This window comes from Ammospiza caudacuta, chromosome 14 (genome assembly GCF_027887145.1).
Source record: "Ammospiza caudacuta isolate bAmmCau1 chromosome 14, bAmmCau1.pri, whole genome shotgun sequence".
In the NCBI taxonomy this organism is placed as follows: Eukaryota; Metazoa; Chordata; class Aves; order Passeriformes; family Passerellidae; genus Ammospiza; species Ammospiza caudacuta.
In genome coordinates, this window is record NC_080606.1 from 10,491,861 (window position 1) to 10,514,004 (window position 22,144).

The following is a 22,144-nucleotide window of genomic DNA, read 5'->3' on the forward strand; positions in this document are numbered from 1 at the left end:
GGTGCTTGAACTTGCACACCTTGTAAGGCAGATTCTCTTCCAAGTAGCTCCTGAAGACCACAGCAGCAAAGGTCACTGCCCCTGGCAATGCTCCATCCTAGAGAACTCCACTTCAGCTTGGTTTCACATGAACACCATATTCAAGTGCCTGCATTAACCTCCACCCAGTGATAATTCAGTTCCAACCACCCATTGTATTTACATTTCTGTTAATTACAATAAAAACAAATAGAAAAGGTAACTATAAAACGCATGCTGATTAACAGCAACACTGTGAAAACTTTAACAAACTATTTGTCCTGTAGCTTCAGCCTGCACATATAGCTAACAAAAAATTCCACTGAAGAACTGTGGTCAAAACTAAACTAACCAGACAATGTTAAAATGAGTATTTAAGGACTCTAATTGAAAAAAACCCCAAAAACAAAAACCAAAAAAACCCCCACCAACGAACCAACAACCAATCCCCAAGCTATAATAATTTAAGAAGTTTTGATTGTATTATGAGCTTAAGATCAAGCCTCAAAACAAATTTTAAAAAAAGTCCAGACAGCTCCTGGCTGCAGAGGCAGAAGCTGCTGCAATCAGCTGAGTGAGTCTGTGTGTTTCAGACCCCACATTTTAAGGCAGTGAGAAAAAGCTCCTCATTTAACAAAGACATCAACTCTTTGGGTTTTCTTATTTTAGCCTTCTGTTACTAAATAAACCATGCACTTCCCATGCTTTCTAAGCAACACACTTCCAGGACCTTACTGAAAACCCTTGTAAATATCTCATGTATCCAGAGTAGCAAGTAGTTCTGCTACTACAAGTAACATCAAAGAAAGATACTATACAGAATCCACTAGAAGAAAGTTACTGAATACAGATCCTTGAACATATTGCACATCTCCCAGGAAACTCATAAAAATCAACTTCCAAGGCATCTGTGTCCTGCTGCTAATCTCTTTTTCAAAGCCCCAGTGCTTCCACTCCATTTATTTGCATCTTTCTTTTCCATCTCTTTAAACATCCAACCCAGTATTAGAGGCCATGGAATTTCTTCTGTTTCTTTAAGATACTGAAAATCAGAATAAATTGAAAAAAAGTCTTCCTAATTCAAGCTGTCAGAATTTGATGACTATGCTAATTATTTTTTCACATTTAGTCTGAATAGAACTCTGATTATCGTTTAAAAAAAAAACCCTAAACCTACAGAGTTTGTAATTTTTATTTTGACACCTCACTTAAAGGCTTTTAATCCTTTAATGTCCCTAAGTGATTACAATTTGAATTGCTATATAGCTGTATCTTTTATAATATTAATGAAAAAGTTGCAGTAAGGGATATGTATCTAAAAATATAAACCTTTTAAAAGTTAACAAGCTTTAGCATGAAGCAATCATGCAATGTAGGACAATGTGTTTGCTCTCCATTGCAGTGTAGAAGGTTGTGTGTGTGACCTACTTCCCAGCTTTTCTCAGACAATTTACATACTACATTTACACCCCAAATCACCTCCTTGCTGAGATTGAGTTTTGCAACAGTTTAAGCTAAATTTGGTCCAGCTCTTTCTCAGACAGGACTTTGAGCTGCCTGCCAGGTTCTGCAGCCTGTGGGTTGGGTGCAGCTGATCCAGCCTCTCTCACATGACTCAGGTCAGGCTTAGGTAACCAACCATCTGCTTCAACCAGTCAGCAGCACACCGTGCAGCCTTAACCAAACAAGCTATTTCTGGCAAGCCACAGCAGCTCAAGGCTAACAACCTCCCCATTTCCCTTGATAGGGACAGAAGACCCTCCCTGTAGGGAAGAAGGGCAGCTAGGAACCAACAGGATTGCCAGTCTATATCTGTCCCAAAAAATCCCTGTATGCATGAATTATCTGAAACGTTAAACTCCTCACAAAGACACAGAAAGGCAAAATAAAACTGAATCCTTCATGAATTTCTAAGTCATCATCTATTCCCAAGACCAAATTCAACCATAAAAAATAGCAAAACTAACCTTAGATTTATAATTAACAAACTTCAATCTATACAAAGAATAGATTTTATTTTCTCTCAGATTAAAATATATTCATTATCCTTAATAATACTCAGGTTAAATTAATTAATTTAATTATAAAACAAAGAGCAAAAGAAAGCAGCCTTCTGGTTTTTTTTAATGTGAGAATCAAATACACTGATTAAGGAACATCTGGGTTGCACTTTATTTTAAATATTCATACCATTACACAGCAGAGATTTAAAAAAATAGAAAAGGTAGATAATATATTTCTGTGTATTCAAAACTTTAATAACATGAAAAACTATGTTCTGTATTTTCTATATTCTAAACCTTAGTGTGTAGAACTCAAAAATATATACACAGAATGTATCAATAGTTCCAAAAAAGTAAGGAAGTGACATAATCAAGCAGTGATCATAAAACAGCTGTACTTAAATACAAAGCTGTGATACTTTCAAAATCAGAAATGAGGGATGAGTCCAGCAAGAAATAGTTTAAATGCTTTAATGTGGCTCTCATTAGAATAGTTCTTAACTTTTAAATTTAAATGCTGCAAACTGACATGAACAAAAATGAAAGATTTCTAACACTGCCAGTGAATTTTAATAAAGCATTTTCAAGGAGATAAAATTTTATCTTCTCTCCTATGAAAATGTAAGTTATGAAGCAGTGTAAAGTATTAGCAAATAAATCAGTTGGGATGACACTGTGTTACAAAAAAAAAACCAAACAAGAAAAATGTCAAACTGAACATCTTTTTGTGTAAGGGGCAAATTTAAAATGAGCCTCCTCTCACAAAGGGCACAGGGTACACAAAATCTCCTTAATTTCTTGAGTTGCCTTTTAATCAATAAAATTAATATACATTTTATCTAAAGATGGAACTTTGTGAAAAACAGATGTCCAAAACCAGCTTACTGAAGACAATTTATACATCTGAACCAGAAAAATAGACAGGGAGACAGGAATTAAATTAAAACAGATGAACCTAAAATGTAGCAGAAGTAACCATAAGGTTACAGCAGCAGGTTTGTGTGTCTTGTCTGAATTATGTTACAACCAAAGTTACAGAAAAAAAAGAGACTATTTTCAATCATACATAATATTTTGAAAAAGCTAAAATCTCAGGTATAATATACATGTATACAATTATATTTGGAATTAACTTATTTACAAATTTTATATAGGGACAGGCTCTTTGTACAAACTCTATTTGCACAAACTTGAGTCATAGAGTCCTACCAAAGTGAAACAAAGCAATGATCACATAAATAAAGGTTTACATTACTTGGGCTTTCCTATATCAGGTCTATGAACTGAAGTTACAAAACATACATATTTGCCTTTCATACATATTGCTTTTTACATACAAAAAATCACTTAAGGAAAATAATTTGTGAAGTGTTAAAATGTGTAGAGTTTGACAGCAGAAAATCTAAGTCCTGCCATATGGTTACAGTCTGGAATTAAGTGCATTTTTTCCATTATGTTACACATTTTTAAAGTAACAAAACAAGAAACATTTGCATCCATAGGGCTGTGTATTTCACTAATACAAAAAAACTTCCTGTATTTTCATAATATCTTTACGACACAGAGGGCATTCATTAAGCAATTGAGCACATTCCTTACAGGCAACCAGGTGACCACAGGGGATGAAGACAACAGACACATCCTTAGCCATACAGATTTTACAGAGCTTTTCTTCCTGCAAACGTCTTAACTTCTCTTCAGTACTGAGGTCTAAGGAAAACAGATACATAAAAACAAGTTAACATACTTACTACCATTGAATCTCATTATTTTTTTTCTCTTTACACACAAGGACAAGGTGTTCTTCATATGACTTAAAGGTCACACTCTTAAAAAGAACCAAGAAGAACTACAAGAGAGGAATCCTAGCTGCAGCATGGAATCCTCTTTTTTTATTTCCCCTTCTATGCCATTACATCTCCCAGGCCAATGCAAGCAGGGAGTACATATATCTGTATTGGTAAGAGCTTGAAATACCTACAAAACTTAGGATATGCATATTTCAATCAGGAACCATTCTTTTCACAGACCTCTCTCTGACAAAATTTCCCCAAAATTTGAGCAGAAGGTGAAAGAAAGGCTTGTTGCTACTGGTTAAGTCATTTGGATTTTATTTCTTTTTCTGAGTTTTCCCAATGAGAAAATGAGGATGCAACTTCCCTGTCCCCATTTTCAAAATGCCCATACTTCAAAAAGCTTAAAATCTGTAACACAGAAAGAATCAATCTGGCATTGTACATGAGCTCTTTATTATTCCAATATGCCCCATGTGAAAATACAAAATTCAGACACCTTCCCCTGCCACTTGGGGGAAGCTCTGCACAGCCAACCACCAAAATAAGGTCCAGTTGCACTGCAAGTTCCTCTTCCCCCATAATGCCCTGTTAAAAATCTTATTAAAAGAGTGGGTTGGTAAGATCTCAGCTTATCATGCCAACCAGATGGTCTCTGCCCTCCCTATGAATTCACCCATATGCTTGGCTTAAATGACAAGTCTCCTGAATCAGAACTCCTGCATTTGGTCTGTCTGCAGAGTGCACCACAAGGGCTTTCTGAGCTTGACTTGCATGTCCCAGCAAAGGTGGAACAAAAATACTGAATAGAAACACCACTTAGATGCACACTTGTTCTTATTGGCCAAGAACAAAAATACTTCTACCCCAAGCAAAATGATATACTGTAAATAAATGCACATTGAATACACCAAATACAGCAGCGTGTCCCTGGGTCTATTTCACTTTGCCACATCTATAGTTCATCTTATAACTATATTCTTGCTTTTAGTTTTAAAATATTATTGTCACAACAACTTTGGCTTTTTTTAGCACATACAACCTTTACCAGAAACATACTAGACTGTCACTGTTACACACCTGTGAGATACCAATACTACTTATTTTAGAGATGATGTTTATAAATGCTGCTACACTCACATATTTTAACATACTATTTGTTCAGGGTTTTGGGTTTTTTTTCCAAATGCCCCAAACCAAATGTCTTTAAATTTAATTTACAATACTGTAAATTTACTATAGGTAAGACTGGGATCAGAGGGTAAACAGATAACATTAAAAAATATTTCACAGACTAAAGAACTGATATGAAAGTACACACAGAGGTTTTGTAACTGAATAAGCTCATCTTGCTCAACTGGGATTTCATTTGGTTCTTCATCCCTTGTATTTTCTTTATGAGCACTTAAGTCTGCTACCAGATCCTCAACAGATGTGTGACTTTCTCCAGTCATCTGCAATCTCTTTTCCATGGTGTTCCTAATCTCAGACAAACTGAAACCCATGGCTATGGCACTTTGTACCAAAGGATTCTGTAAGAGACCATCTAAAACAAGAAATTAAAAAAGAAACAAAAACACTTTAAGAAGGATGAATCTGATTATCTGACAATATTGACTACAGTACTCTAAGACACATATTTGCAAACAAATATGTAATCAAAGGAAGCGTATTTCCAATTTGAGCATTTTGCTAATTGTAAAGACTTGCAGATTTGAGTTTTTTTTCTATCCTAGCTTTCCCAGTCTCCCCTCATCTATTTATATTATAGAAATCCTCCTAAATTTGCTACTAAAGTCAACTACTTCAAAATAAATAACATGTCTCATAGAACTACCATCACAAATTTTGTAGCTGCATGTCAAATGACATTCATCCAAAAAGGCAAAATGGATAAGTCACATTACATCAATTTTAAATCAGTTCAGAGAGAAAAAATTCCTCCTACATGTGTTGAGAGAAACCAATAAATAATTTGAATTTATAAATCCAAAACACAGCACCACCAACAAGCAAGCAGGTCTATCCATGGCAAGACACAACACCACTTTGGGAAACCACTTGTTGGGCTTTCCCCTTCCTTTTACTTATCAACATTGTTCAAATAGCAAAACTTTTGAATTTTTAATTTTTAAAAACAAAAGCTTTTTTTTAAAGGTTCTTTTGTTTTAACTCTCATAAATGAGCAGTATGGGAGAGATTTCTAAGCAGGTTTTGTGTAGCCACTCTTACTGTCAATAGCTCCCATTCCCTGGAATGAAGCTGCTTGATTGGCCTCCTCCTACCCCTTTGATTGTTTTTTTGATTGTTTTGTCTTTTTACTGCTTGCTATTTGTGAAAAGCGTTGCAGGAATGTGTAATTCTGGAAGACATCATAAACTACTTCAGCTTGCTCAGCTGCCTGGTCCTTGCCACTGGACAGACCAACTCTTCGTGCCATGAAGAAGGGCTGGTTCTGGTCAGTGTTTAGCATTCATCCCACAGCACTACTAATTCCATACTTGCTGCACACTCACTAGCTCTAAGATTTAAAATTAACCATTCCTGTCACTATACACTCAAATATGGATATTCCAAAATAGGGGAAGCCATTTGTTTTAAACAGATACCTTTAGGAATTATTGTCCCTTCAGCAGCTTCTGTCTAAAAGTGAAATATAAAGAAACAAAATTAAAATTCTGGAGAAAGTAGAAGTAAATACATACAGTTACAAAATTAAAAAATAGCTATTTGATCTCAAGTTATTTTAGTGACTAAAACTATTTCATCTGCTCTGAACATGATCAGCATTTTGTTATAATTTTAACCTATCTCTGCAATAACCATATGTACACATTTCTTAGTCTACAAAAGAATTCTAAAACATTATCAGTTTTACATTTTAGTGACTATACACAAGTTTAACAATGTTCTACCAACAAGAAAAGAAAATGTATCTGCTATTATTCATCATCCACCTTAGGCTCCCAGGCTATAAAACAAATGGCACCTGTTTAGTATCCAATATCCCACGTTCCCAAGGTGCCCTGGCTGGGATCCATAACCCAGACTATGGGGAACTGGGAGATGGCTACACTCTGATTGACAGAGCCAAAACACACTGCAATTCCTTCACTTCCTGCCAACCAAAGTGGCAGCAGGTGGATTAAATGATAGCCATGCAATTAAAAGATAACTTCATATAAAAATTGTTTCTTTTTGCTATGTTAACAAAATTATTAATAAGCAAGAAACTTACTGTTGAATCCGTACACCCATCTTTTAAGTGAACATTATTTATAAATTCTATCCCCTTTTCATTCCTCACAAATCTGCACCTAAAAATAAGAACATTTAGATTTAATAGAACTGCATTAGCAGCAAATTGTTACATAACTATGGAAACTTTGACAAATTTCCTACAACATACAGATTGCCTGCTTTTAAAATCTCTAAATGTTTAGTCAACCTCTGTGATGTCACTGTTATATTTCTAAGAACACTTAAACACTTAAGCAGTACTTATCTTTCTCACATTTTTGGTAAAAAAGAAAGCTGAGGAGTTGTTGTCCATGACAGCTCATGACAGATTTCTAAACATAAAGGCTCACTCAAATGAAAAACAAACATTTCTTTTAGTCTTTCACAATCAAAGCAAACAGTCACTGGTGAAACATGTGCCTTCCATGCTTTCTTTCATTATTCTCCAGCCAGCCTTAGCCTTCCCTACCAGAAGATTTCGGGAATGCCACAACTCCTTGACAAGAGTTCTCCAGCTCCAGCAGTTCCTTCACCTTCAGGAACAGCTGCTGTGAGAATGCCACACTGCCATTGAGGCTGATGTGCAAAACCTCAGAATAGATTTTAAACAATATTGGCAGTCTTCCTAAAAACTACTTCTGCTCCTGCTACTACTAGTACTGTCTGAAATCCTTAATCCTTTCAAATTAGAGAGAACTATATTCTATATTCCATGCCACTAACCCACTTTGGGTTTGTTTGCTCTGTGGCAGCTGTTTAGTCATTTTGTATCTTGTATAAGTTACAAACTTTTACAATACAAAGCTGTTAAAACAACCATTACAATGTAGCATTTTGATAACAAGCAAAACCCCTCAGATACATATTGACAAAACCACACAATTCTTGCTGACAAAGCAAACATTGGTTAAATCCAGACACATATCTTCCCTTTAATAATGTTACAAATAAGACAAAATTATTATAAATCTAAACAGTATTAAACCATAATCAACCTTCTCAAGCCTTTATTAGTATGCACTGCCATTAAAGTGCAATATACTGTAAATAAGACTCAGACACACGCAAGGGATACCTTACCCAGGAAACCATTTGGCATGTTGATCCCAAGGGTCCTCATTTTCCTTCCATTCTTGCAATCCTCCACCACAGTGGAAACACACAACATGATCACCCTTACCTGAGGAAACACACAAGAATGAAGTTGCACACTTTGTGCAGGCATAATACCAAGTTTTCAACTACGATGTTACACTAAGAAAAGAAGTATTGCTTTTACTGATTTACAATTTCAGTTGAAAATAACTCCCTTTTAACAGAGGACAACACACATGATTTGAAACAAATGTTCAGGGGAGAACTGAACTTAATGAAACACAAAATAAGAGAAGCAAATTTCTTTAATTTTATTTTAGTAAGTAATTATATAGATAAAAAAACAAAAGCTGAAAATAATCTGTTATCATGGAGCTCTATCCAATGGTAAACAAGCCTGAAGATGCTTGCCACAAATAATGAGAGATGTTTACATGGCTTTGTGGTCCTCTATTTCCCATTAAGATAAACAGGCCCTAACCAGCAACAGCAAAACCAGCTGAGAACTGCATCCTCTCTGTTCTAGCACTGTGCCTACTGTGATCCAAGACTGCCCCAGAAAGTGCTTAAATATTGTTTTTATTGAATGAGAGGAGGTATGGGTGGTGTTTCCACAGAGAGTTAAATGCTCCTCAGGCCACAGGGAGCAGTTTTCACAGAAGTCACCTGAAGAGCCCTCAGTCTGATAAGCTGGAGCCCAGCTAGTGCAACTCCACCATACAGATCTATTGGTACTTCCATGAACCCAAGGAGAAATCAATAAAATAGTTCCAGTGGGTACAAATATTGCCCATTTATAACCTACACAGGAATATAGCAAAGATTTTATTTATGGCCACAAGCAAAATAAACATAATTATACTATAAAGTTCTGAGACTTAGCAAGAGAGAAGTCAAGTAAGATGAAAGCAAGAAATTACCCCAGATAATCCCCTTTTCCTTGTGACTGAGTAAGAGCAATACTTTGCACTTGAGCATTATCTCTCAGTGTGGAATTTCAAAGGGCTTAATAGTACTGTGCAATTCCATCTAATTTAGAAACCAATGCACAGAGATGGTGCCTGATCCAAATCAAACCCTACATGTCAAAGAGTAAAAGCTCTTCCACTGGCACCACTGTCTTCATAAAGTAGGCAGTAGTGGTATTCACTGGTTTTGGGTGTCCACATGCCATGATAATGCAAACTCATGTTAAATACAATGATACACCACCTGGATTCTGGACTGTCTCGCTCACAGCCTTTTGTACAGGCCACAGGCCCATTCCTTACACCTAAGGTCTGGGGGACAGCACTTTGTTTCTTAAAAATTATTACTCAAATAATTGTCATTGTGAAAGATGTATTATAAAGGTTTTAACAGGCAAAAAACCATACTTCGTTGTTTTACTGCTAAGAATAAATTTATGATCAAGTCCACACTTTGCTAGTAAACATACTCATTACAATGTATGCAATTTTACATAAAAACTGTGAAAAGTAGATTACAGAGTAAAGAGATTCTGGCAAATTGTTTTGCTGGATAATGCCCTTTTCTGACCCACAGATGGGGCAACTGAGAGGCATTTTATAAAATGTCATTCCATTTTCAGTCTCATGAGAAGGATGAGACAATACAGATGTTATAATTCATGCTATCACAATCAGAAGCCAACTATTTCTTCTCTACAAACCTATTTCCCACACTGTTGCATATAAAATTTTTTTTAATTGTTTTTTTTTTTTTCCATAACAAGACACTTCCTCATGTACAATTTCTTTGTAAAAGGTATTAGTCATTTCAAGGTCTGACTTACCTATGCTATAGAACCCAGCTTCAGCAAGTTGCTCCTTGTCAACAGGATATATCCAAGATAAAAACGTTTGTAAACGTTTTCCATATTTTGCCATAGAGGGATTCCTTGGGTACTGTGCATTGTTCAGACCACTTACACCAAGCTCAGAAGGAACAGATTCACTTGAAACATTTCCTACATCCCGGCCCAGGACAAAAAGGCATTTGGGAAAATGCCTCTTGTGTTCTGACCAAGCTCTGTCACCGGGTTCCCAGTTCTTCAATTTTCCACCACAACAAAAACATGCCACTTGGTCACCAACACCCGTGTAATAAAATCCAGCATTAGCTAATTCCTGTGGCGTCAACTGGCCATTGAGAGGCCAGTTATGAAAAGACTTTAATCTCGTTTCTTCACTGCACATCCCAGGGTTTTTAGGATATAAAGTATCTGACATATCCACAACCTGCCTAGTTCTCAAAAGGTAATCTGCCTCCACATCAGGGTCATCCAGAGCACACGGGAGGGCTGAATTGCTGGTACCATTTTCAGTTCCATTCTGGTAGTTCTGGGTATCAGGATCCATGCTACTTTCCAGAAAAGCAGATTCAGTAATAAACTTGCAGTTGGGGGCAAGTTGTTTGTGTCTCTCAACTGCAGAATCCCCGGACACCCATCCTTCAACAGTAGTATGGCAACTGAAGCACTTCACTTTGTCACCTTCTCCAGTATAAACAAAGCCAGCTTGGGCTAGAGCCAGCACAGAAACAGGACAGTCCTGTGGGAATCCCACAAAAGTTCCCCGTCGCTCCCGTTCCTGTGCCCAGTCCTGGGCCCCGTCGGTGTCCGCAGAGGCTCCCGAGCTTGGGGGGACATTGCACGTCATCTCCTCACAGGCAGGGCTCCCCTGCACGTTTCCTAAACAAGGAACACATGTTTGAATTTCCCAGAGAGAAGGATAGATCATACCCATATACAACCCTGGAAAATGGCTAAATTCAACTACCATCCTTTATTTATTAAAATAACAATTCCTCCTCTTCTACCCCATTTCACCCCTGCCTGCATTACCTGCCACATAAAGGCAAAAAAGAAGGTATTAAAATCAAATAACAAAACTTGTAAAGAAAAGCAGAAAGATCAAGATGTCTTAAAGGCCTATAAATATTTACCTGGAGAACACACAGGTTTATAGCTTTAAAAGTATGTTCTATTTCTTAAGGAAGATTGCAAGAATGAAGTCAACAAAATACAAATAAAAGTTCTGGCCAAAATCATGCCAAAAGGCTTCTGAACCTGAAATACAAAGTTACTAAATTTAAAATACTGATCTGAGCCAGACCATAGTTGCAAGATTTTAGAGCTCAATTCTCAAACACAACTATATATTAACCTCATATGAAGGCCATCACATCCCTGCCCATTACAGGTGGGCAGACACTGGTAAAACAGTCATCAAAAAGAAAAAAGCTTTTTTACTTTTCTTTTATTTCAAAGACACACCTCAATTTATATTGTAGCAAAGTATCTTGTGAAATTAACTATAAAATATTTCACTGGTTGAAGTGCTGGGCATTGCTTTAAAGATCAGTGTGTTGGGAATACCCAGACCAGTGCTCATGTCCAGCATACTGCTTCCACTTTTCCACACCCTGCCTACACCCTCTAGAAAAATTCCTGCGCTCCTGCCATCACCCCAGCTTTTCCTCCCTCCCCTACCTGAAGGAATGTCATTCTTCTTAGCACTTGTCATACATTCCTACCCCAGCCTATACTTTTCCAGGGTGAGTACCAGCTGCCAGTTCCGCCTCATGTCCCTTCTGTGGCAGAAGGCTGCTCAGAGCACTCAGACAAGCCCCATCTTAGCTGAGGATGAAACAAAGCAGCTTGGCTACAGCAGTTCTTGTGCAAGAACCACAAATTGACAGTGTCATCACCTTCCTCCCAACATGGATGAAGTCAAAGCATAGTAAACATTCATGTCTTGTCCAGACAAGTGCAGTGATACTATGAACTTAAAAAGTCTTGGCTATTGCTGATCACATCTTAAAGTGGTAAATTAAATTATGAGACTGCCCAAATAAACTTCTTAGCACAAAGCAGTGATAGTTCAGCAAATAGCAAAAAGAAAGGCATGTAAGGAAAACAGAGTATGTACTTAACTGAACAAATGTTCTTCTCCATTTTCTATAAGAATACTGAAAAATATCTATTTCCAGTCTGTATAAGGTAGGCCAGCACACAAAAATATAGCTTCCTCAAGACCTGCATTAATATTGATTATACATTCTGGAATGCAGATGTTACAATGATTACTTCTATAACACCACATGTAGCTTCTACAAAACCTTTTTTAGGGTTCAAAAAGGGAGGAGGAAATTAAAATGCCTATGTATTGCAGGATTGCAGCATCCTCTGCCAAGATGACAAAGACAATTAGGCTGTGAGCAGGTGAAGGAAACGTGACGTCAGCCACCTGGCATGGGTGCTTCATGTAATCATGGATCCAAACTGAGCACCAGCCTTAATTCCTTCTGTCTGTCACTTCATGACTAATGTAATAACACTACAAATTATCAAATTATACTGTGCCTTTCTGGTTTAGCTTAGCAAATTCAAAAATAGCATCTGAATAAATTGCATTGACTGACCTACAAATCTGACCTATATGCTCGTTCTGACTTTGAAGGGCAAAGAAACCCAAACCAGTAATTACATTTAGTAATATGAAAGTTGTCATAAAACATGTATTTTTATATACATACATCTATTGAAAACAATTGTTTTTTAAAATGAAATCCTAAAAGGTTTTATGTTTATTGCTCATGTTTATTTTCTTATAAAGCCTTATTTTAAAGCCTCTAGAACTGTTCCTGTAAAGATCTCAAGTGACCTTCAGCATCTATCACTACTACACTGCATTCATGAAAGAATTGGTATTACTCAAAACCAGTTAGCTGCACAGTAATTTCCTTATCTGTGTGCCTGAAAGACTTTCTACCAGAACACAAACAAAGCCTACCTCACATCCTTCAAAAACTCCTTCTCAAACTGTCCATTGAAAAAACCAAACCAAACATATATGGCTTTTGCTGTATGAATAGCAGCATACCTCTATTTCTATTGTATTTATATAGAAATGAGTTCTGAAACAGTGAAAAAAAAATTCCTATTTAAATTTTTTACATTTTAATTTTTTGCTTTATGTACATTAGTTTTTTTCTACAATGCCATGGATACTTCAAAAATCCTTTGTTAACATGGTGAATAAAAACGATATTATGCCCTCCCCATGGTGATAATGAAAATATTTGCCACATTTGGATTCTCTGGAGTCAATCCTCACAATCAAAACAGTATGAAAAGCATGTACCAAGAGAGCAATAAGTACTGACACAGGGAGTACAATCACAACAGATCAATTCTTTACTATGAACTAGCTGCTTTTTCAAATCATATCAACCACATAATTTAATCATGATCACTTGGAGCAGAAAGGTTCAAGTATCACTCTAAAAGCCTCACCTAACTCCTGCAATGACAGAAGCAGGGCCAGTTCCTCCCAGGAAGAGGCAAGGTTTGACAATGCTCCAGCCACACCACACCTTCCCTTCCAGCAGCCCTGGAAACATGGCTGGTTTACATTTCACTGTAGTTGTATCTATGAGAAACATCTTTATCAAGCACTGAGGCAAACTCTTTGCCTGTGTAAGTAGTGTTTCATATAAACATCAGTGCTACTTTAAATAAAGCATCATCTTCAATTATTTCTATTTCAAACAACTAGTAGTTAAAAGCAACTACTCATAGTGTAAAATTACAGCGAGCTTAAGAAGACTACTTCAGCACATGTTTTTTAGCAGCTGCCTAACCCCAGTTAGTTGGAATAATGATCTAGAATGATATCTGGCACCGTAACAGCACTCAGACAGATATTAACTGTAGCAGAAAAATGAGTGAGGGTAAATTTTTTAAATAGTTTAGAGCTAAGAAACAAACTCACAAAAATCTGCCACCTAAAATGGGCACACAAGACTTTACAATATATACCAGTAGCCAACATGAGGTCAGAGTACACTCCATGTATACTGAAGGTAATGAAGCCATTTTGCATAGGTTTTAATTAACCACTGAGAATTAAAGGTAGAAGATCCAGAAATGTTAAAGATCATCTTCACTTATAAAAACTAGATATTTCAACTACTATTGAAGCATTATATATATTTTTATACAGTGAGTAAACAAGTCTATTTTAGCCTGAAAGGCTTCTAGAAGATAAGCCAAGCTTAATCCTGATTTTAAACATCTGAAGGCTATTTGCCACGAGACACCACCCTCTTTCAACCTGAATTAGCAATCTATATAGCCTACTGATTATGTTTCAGAAGAAAAAGTAGAGACAAAAATATATAGCAAAAATGTTAACTTATTCAAAATGCAAAATTGTACATTGTGGATCTGCAAAACAAACATGTTTAATTCAGCCTTACAAATATTAAGAGGTATTTATTTTATGCAAAAATACAACATGATCATATTACCTAGATTGGAAAAGCTTCAAAGGAAATGTACAATACTCACTTTTCCCTTTTAAGTATATTTCACTAGATGTGATTATTTCCATCCTTAACCCCAAACTAGACTGGCATTACAAGGAGTTATTTTTAATTCATTTACATGACTAGCACGGCAGTAACCTCCAAGTCAGCAATCTCCTTGCACAGCCTCGTGTTCCTGACCAAAGGATACATGCTAGTATTTACTGTTGGCTGAATTTTGAAATGTGAGTAGTGCACCAAGTAAATATCAAACAGAACATACTGCACCAGCTGACACACCGATTATCCATATGTCACTTCAATGAACCTCAGTTTCTGCTTGCTCAGCTGCAATTAGATCAAGGAAGGTGCATGCTGCTAACTGAAAACCTACCTATAAATATTAAAATTACCACAAACATGATATATTTAAACAGTGTTTGAAAATTTCAGTGTATTTATATAATTATCAAGAGCCATTAAAAAAAAAAGACCTATTTAGATATTTTTGATTTATTTTAGAGAGAGGGTGTGTATTTACAGAATGCCTCCTGATTCAGTGCCAAAGCTTACATAACCCTATCAGCTCAGCTTTATTTGTCTGTTCTTCCAACAGGTCCTGCTTAGCCTCCCATCAGGGTTTGTCATCACAGGAAGTCATTCAGCTGCTCAAGGTTATAGTAGGCTATTATATCCTCCTAATTTTTGACTTAAGTCACAAAGACTTTCATGCTCACCCTTGTCTTCAAAATGTACATAACCAGGCCAACAGAAACATACCATTCTGGGAAGTATTTGCACACTGTGATTTTCTTCATGAAGAAGTCATATGGGTATGGAATAGAGAAATAAACAAAAAAAGATGACTTCATGGCTGCTAAGGGCAGAGAAAGAAAATCCTTTTGGAGAACTTCCAAGTTAAATGTCATCAGAACTTTAGCTGCATGTATGAGAGGGAAGGAGTAAATACCAGCTTCTGTATGAAAAACTGGCAGCCTGTAGCCCAAGTAAGATACTGCTCTTGTATCTTACTAAGAAACAAACAAAAAAAAAACTGAGTCAAGAGGGGTTACTTAAAAGAACAACCAGTAGTAAAAAGTGCCTATTAGAATCTGCAGTGCCCTGAGATGCACCTTTCCTAATGAGCTGAGCTTCAGCTTTTAGTGCTACATCCTTCTTTCACACATAATTTAAACTCCTAGCTGAAGAAAAATATGGAAAAAGAGGGCGTTTTTCATCAGGGAGATATTACGATAAGAAACTTCAGCTACAGCAACATGACTCAAGCCACAGCAGAACTGCTGAACCTCCGGATTCCAAGGCAAAGCTGCAGAAGCACCGGGCTGGCACCTCCTGCCTCGGCCTCTGGCGAGGGCGCTCCCTGCCCCGCCAGTGCCACCGCCCGCAGCAGCCACGCTGCGATCATCGATCATCGCTGCCACTGAGCTGCACCGAGGGAGAACAGCACCCCGAGACCCAGCTGCACCGAGGGAGAGAGAACAGCACCCCGAGACCCAGCTGCACTGAGGGAGAACAGCACCCCGAGACCCAGCCGCACTGAGGGAGAACAGCACCCCGAGACCCAGCTGCACTGAGGGAGAGAGAACAGCACCCCGAGACCCAGCTGCACTGAGGGAGAACAGCACCCCGAGACCCAGCTGCACTGAGGGAGAGAGAACAGCACCCCGAGACCCAGCCGCACTGAGGGAGAACAGCACCCCGAGATTCAGCTACACTGAGGGAGAGAGAACAGCACCCCTATTCCTTCTGGGGTCACAGCAGGAATGCTTCGCTATTAGAATAGGAAGAATCTGCATATATACATATATGTGTGTATATATATGTACATATATATACACACACATCATAAAGGGTATTTATGCACACACAGCCCTCATCATCTTGTAAACTTGGAAATCTCTCTTGGATTCTCCATTATATTTTACTTTTATCCATTATATTTTACTTTTAACTTTGACTTCTTCTAAGGAACAAATTCTAGGGAACTAATTCTAATATTTTACCGAAAACAAAATATGAAAGCTGTTCCTGTTGAAAATACTCTGCTTGCCTTTCTATTTAATAAGAAACTCTCCAAATCATTGAAGGGGAAGAACAATGATCTGCAAGACATGTGCAGCCTAATTTTACATTTTATAAGACAGGAGTGACACTCAATTCAAGCTTTGCAGAATGCCTTCTTCATAATAACAGCCTTTCAGTCTTCACACACAGCTATATTTTTCATGTTTAAAAATCTTCTTGAGCCTGACTTTCAATCATCATGCTCAGAATATCCTGCATTAGAACTCTGTAAAAAAGATCCCATGCTATGAAAAATAAAAAGCAGCAAAGGACTGGACATTTTTAAACAAAACAATACAAAAGGTACTCACAACAGTTTTCCCTAAGGAATTAGTATCCAATCAGACCAAGTATAGCAACGGACTAATCAAAGCAGATACTGGTTTCATTGCTATTGTCCACCAATCTTTAGAACAAAGTCCAATATTTACATTCCTGTTGGTAGGAAAAAAAAAAACAAAAAAAAGAGGTTAGAAACCTCTTTCACATAACTTCAGCACTGTTTGTGAAGCCACAACTTCAAAGCTATGACCAAAAAAAATAATTTTAAAATTCTGTCCCTTGGACAAGTAATCCAAATTAAAATATAATCTAAAGCTGTAAGAGTCTGAGGTCAGGGAAACTCTGAAATGTTGTTAGATGTTTTACTAAAACTAGTAAGGGACATAAATTAGGGATACTCCTTAACATTCAAAGACAACAAAACAAAATCCTGGAATTAAAAACTAGAGGGCAGCAAAAAGGAGAAAAAAATGTAAAGCAGACAGTTAAATCCCATGATCCAGACTTCTCTCTCCTAAGAAATTCTGTGTTTGATTATAAACTGGATTTCTGGAACTCTTCAGCTCCCTGTACCACCCACCTTGGGAGGAGAGCAACACAGAGAAGTCCTATCACAGGTACACACAGCCAGAAATTAAATCCATTTCCATACTTCTAAAACTGAGATATGAACACACATTTCCTTATTTCTCTGATAACAAATGCAAGTCTGTTTCGTATCAGTGGGAGCAGTCAAAAAAACCCACACCAACCATTCTCATCAGCATTCTTTCACTTTTGCTGCTGACTGCAAAGGGCAAGGTCAGAGCAGATGCAGAACAATCATTAACTCGTTCCTTTGCCCTTCTTGGCCAGTGCTGTAGGTGCCAAGCTTTTCATAACAGGAACTACTTGGGATTCTTTAAAGGACCTCAAAGAAAACTGCAAACCAGTCAAGTAGATAGCAAAAGGAAGCAATTTAAAAATTAAAAATATCCAGATAAAAGGTTAACCAGTCAATTCATCACACAAAAACTTGCTTTCTTAGAGACAATACTTCACTGTTCTCTGTTACATGAGTGATTTACTTCAATGAGCAATTACGTAAATCTGTATCCAATGAGTAATTACGTAAATCTGTATCCTACTGCTCTTTGTCCAGGTATTAGATTTAAAAAAAAGGTATTTGACAAAAAGATAAAAGAGTTTTTTCCCTGCAGTTGGTTGCTTTTCCTTTAAAATTAGTCTCCTGTAAGATCTTGTAGTTTCTATATGAACTAAATTCTCCCTGTTAGCTACCTGAAGTATTTGCATTAAAATTGCAATTTAAGACTGTAGCAGTAAAGGGATAATGAAAGTAGTGCGGCAAACATGTCTGCATTTTGCAGTAGATACAGATTAAAAACAGTGCAAAAATTACCCAAACCAAAACGCATACTTACACCCATTTATAGGGCTTTCTGCAGGAAGACAGAAGCATCAGACAAGTAGTACAGAAGCAGAAATACACTTACTGTTAAAGAGAAATATATAAGCATATAATCAAAGACATTGTGCAAAAGAGAACTGCTTGAACTTAAATTACCAGTGAAAAAAATTACTTTGAGTGAACTTGTCCCTATAGAATTCTTAATAAATACTGTAATCGAACAAAACTGCATTTTTATTAACAAGAAGCAGTCCTAGAAAGTGATGGGCCTAATAAAAATTAAAATAATAAAAGAGTGAGCAAGGAGAGATAATATTCAGATATGCCAAAACAACCACAGAGACCACAGAAGCGCTCATTAGCATAGAACATTTTTCATCCTCTTTGGCCAAGAGCAGCACTGAAGGTTCGAGCCGGGCACGGCTCGGGAGGGGCTCTGGGCTCCTCCGGGCAGCCCCGGCCCGGCCCGGCCCGGCCGCTCCCGCGGGCGGCGGCGCGCCCGTCCCCATGGCAACGCCGCGCCGGGACCTCCTGCCGGCTCCGGCAGCGCCCGGGGGCAGCGGCGGCCGCACCGGCCCTCGGCATCCCCGGCACCGCCGTGGGGGCACAACCGAGGGACCGAGCCCCCCGCTCCACGCGGAGAGCCCCGCCGAGCCGCCCGGAGCAGTGAGAGCCCCTAGCGCGGGCAGCAGGGGAGCCCGGCCCACCTCCGGATCCCGCAGCCGCCTCGATCCCGCCGCTGCCGTGGACACTCACCGGGCGCGTCCCATCCCGTCCCGTCCGGTGCCCGGCACCGGAGCCTCTCTCGGCAGCGCTGTCACCAGAAGATGGCGGTTCCCGGCAGGCTCAGCGCCGGGGAAAGAGCAGCGCCCCCTGGCGGGCCGGTGGGGGCGCGGCGGGCGGGCTCCCGCCGGCGGAGGGCGGCGCGTGGCGGCGGCGGGAGGAAGTGCAGAGAGGCCCCTCAGCCCGCGGCCCCTCAGCACCGCTCGTCCTTCCCCTCAGCCCCCTCAGCCCCTCCGGTCCCCACTGCCCCGCTTCTCATCCCGCTCACCCCCCACAACCCCCTCAGTTTCCTCGGTCCGACTCCTCAGCTCCTTCCGTTTGTCCGTCCGGTCAGTGCTTCACTTCCCAGCGCTCCCGGCTCCGTGCCGGCCTCGCCTCTCCGCCCTCAGCACCTCCAGCAGCCCCTTCATGTCACGCCATCTTCTCCAAATGCTCATCCCAGCGCTCTCCTTGCTCTCACCTCTTGTCCCCGCAGAATTACAGCTTGTTGTGATTTAAATCTGTTAAACCATAATTTTTTTGGAACTTGAATTTTCCAAATCAGACAGAAACCTCAGGCTATTTTCTTTATAGCCAAAAATCATCTAATCATTCTCATGGCTAAGACTAAGATGGTCCTGAACATTAAAATGTTGCTTTAACCTTTTTCTGGTTTTTAAAATCTCAGGTGATCTCACTGCTGACCCAGCACATTTAACGTTGACAGGGTACTTGGCTATGGGGACCTGCTATTCTCAGGAAAACCTGGAACAATGTTCTCAAACTTTTTTGGTTTTCCCCTCGTGCATGTCAACAGTAGGAACTCACTTTTTGCAGACCCCCGAAGACTTGTGGCAGATAGTGTGGACAATTTCAGGAGAAGCAGTGTAATCATACAATATATTAGAATGTTTGCAGATTCCAGGGCTTACACTGAAAGCCCTTTTGAGTAAGGATCGCTTCTCACTTTGTTTTCCAACACCTACTCAGACCACAGTTTGATTCAAAGCCTTTAGTTATTACAAGTAACTATAGTACAAGGTAAGCAATGAAATAGCAACAAACTCACTTTGATCAGAAAAAACATGTAATGATCATTCAGTAAATCAAAACCAATACTCAATAACTTAGGATGCAATTCCACATACCACTTGCTCTTTTTTCAGAAAAGAATGACCTGCAATCTAGAACATAATATTTAGTGATGCAGCACAGTGGTGATGCTGAGCCTATAAGAAATAAACAGCTCTATTGCAGTACTGAGTCACATCCATCTAAACTTATTCCACATCTGTCCAAAGCCAAGATTATTTATTTAAGAACCTTTGGCACAATAAGAGGTTTGCACCTTAACACTACAATGTGAACATGAATATTTATTCTCCTAAGTCTTCGTCATATCACATTATTAATACATTCGTTAGTGGTGATTTTCACAAAGGGCTTTGCTCTATTGAGGTTTGATATTTGTCCAAATGAAGCAGATTGTTTTCAGAGGTCACAAAGTGGTTTTGCAAATACCCACTTTCAGGTTTTGATGTCTAAATCAAGAACTATGGTAAGAATTTAAATTGAAAAGCTCTCACCCCGGCAGGAGCTTGGATTAGATCGCCTCCCAAAAACCTTTCCATCAAAAAATATGAGATAACTGAAAAAATCAGATCATACTAAAACTACAGTCTCTTTGAAATTTTCTTTACACAATCGTGCTAAAAATTTCAATCAGTTACAACCTGTTTGAGTCAGATAAACATAAACTGGACTTAGCACACAGTTCTTTGACACGAACTGTTTAGCCAACAATGGGTCAAGAGTCACAGAGGTTCATACAGGAAGGTTTGTTGACATAATCCCTAAGAAATTAATGTAATTTCTTTCCTACTCATCTCATTGACTTATCAATTGGACCATTAGTATCAAATTAATGAATGGAGTGAAAAAAGTTATGCAATCCAGAGCTACGATTTCAGAGGTGCAGTAAAGAAGAAAATAAAATACAGAAAAATCACAAAATGGAAACTTGATAAGGAACATTTTCTGTGAATATGACAATAGAAAATTGAATAACTAATAAGTAACAGATGTCTGAAAGCTGTCTTTTCCCTTGAATTATATCCTGTGCTTTCAGTACCATTGGAAGAAGAGATTCAGTCATTTGATAGGAAGGCCATGCATTTCTATGCTGGTCTACAGAAAATCAAATCTAATTCTCTCTTCCAAAACAGTACAACATTCTTTTTCTTTATCCACAGCATTTACTATTACAGCACATTCTTTCTTTCTTTTTGTTGCAAGCAGGTGATAAACGTCATTCTCATTACATTTTCATGAAGGCAGTGGAAGAGTCTGAAGGGAAGTTTGAGAAAAATAGAGGCATAATTACAGTACAGAAACAGGAAAAGCTGAAAAAACCTGATGAGCCTTTTCAACTTCAGCAATGAAATCTTATGCAGGACAAACATTCCTATAACTCCCAAATCCATTGTTGTCAGACAATGCAATAAATTACCTTCTCATTAAAAATAAAACCATCAAATAATGGCAACAGTACTGAACTTGATAATAACTTTTCCCTGTGGGAAAGTTACATCTAAACATGTAAAAACTGAATCTTTCTTTAATGACTTAGTATACTGCTGCTGCCGAAACTGCTTCGAAGTTCAGTTCAGGGTGATGTCAAATCAGAGACAGACTGTTTACATTCTTTCACAATCCACTGAGCTAGGATAAATGCCAAATGAAGAGGAAAATGCAACTAGTGATTTATCTTAGTTCTGTTTGAACTGATTAATGCAAGAAATAATTATCTAGAACTGGGACTTTGGACTTAGCAAGCATGTGACATATGACTACATGCATGGTTTTCTATTCATAACTCCTTCATGCTGGAATATTAGCTCGGGCAGACAGGTACTATGTAAGTCTGATATAATAAGTAGAAAAATGGCAAGCTCAAGGCAATGCTTGCCTATTCCCTGCATGTTTCCATACGTATGCCCTGACAGGAGAAAAGAGACAGAGAGGAGCAAAGGGAATGCTGTGGTTTACAAGCATGTCCCTTTAACTGACCACTTTGGTCATTAATTATCCCCACATCCTGTTGGTGGTGTCTAAGTTCTTATATATGTGGGCAACTCAACATGACC

At 38.4% G+C, this 22,144-nt stretch overlaps 1 protein-coding gene across 5 annotated transcripts; it reads right to left on the minus strand.

Moving 5' to 3' along the window:
• Positions 1-2,166: 2,166 nt before the first annotated feature.
• XIAP (X-linked inhibitor of apoptosis) lies at positions 2,167-19,070 on the minus strand. Of its 5 annotated transcripts, XM_058814005.1 has the most exons (10): positions 18,993-19,057; positions 18,250-18,320; positions 16,858-16,981; positions 13,449-13,545; positions 9,945-10,841; positions 8,135-8,234; positions 7,053-7,131; positions 6,424-6,457; positions 5,136-5,360; positions 2,167-3,731 (listed from the first exon to the last, which is right to left on the minus strand). In XM_058814005.1, the coding sequence occupies exons 5-10, from the start codon at positions 10,807-10,809 to the stop codon at positions 3,538-3,540; spliced, it is 1,497 nt and encodes a 498-aa protein (XP_058669988.1). In that variant the 5' UTR covers positions 10,810-10,841; positions 13,449-13,545; positions 16,858-16,981; positions 18,250-18,320; positions 18,993-19,057; the 3' UTR covers positions 2,167-3,537. The 5 variants fall into 5 exon arrangements, with proteins under 5 accessions (XP_058669988.1, XP_058669986.1, XP_058669985.1 ...); XM_058814003.1 differs by lacking the exon at positions 13,449-13,545 and having other exon boundaries at positions 18,993-19,056; XM_058814002.1 differs by lacking the exons at positions 13,449-13,545; positions 18,250-18,320 and having other exon boundaries at positions 18,993-19,052.
• Between the last annotated feature and the right edge of the window lie 3,074 nt (positions 19,071-22,144).

Coding starts and splice junctions, on each gene's coding strand:
- XIAP (XM_058814004.1), bottom strand. CDS start 10,809: ATGACGTGCAATGTCCCCCCAAGCTCGGGAGCCTCTGCGGACACCGAC. Junction 8,235..9,944: donor AGCTGGGTTCTATAGCATAG/GTAAGTCAGACC, acceptor GTGTTTCCTCAG/GTAAGGGTGATCATGTTGTG. Junction 5,361..6,423: donor AGGGACAATAATTCCTAAAG/GTATCTGTTTAA, acceptor TTCTTGTTTTAG/ATGGTCTCTTACAGAATCCT.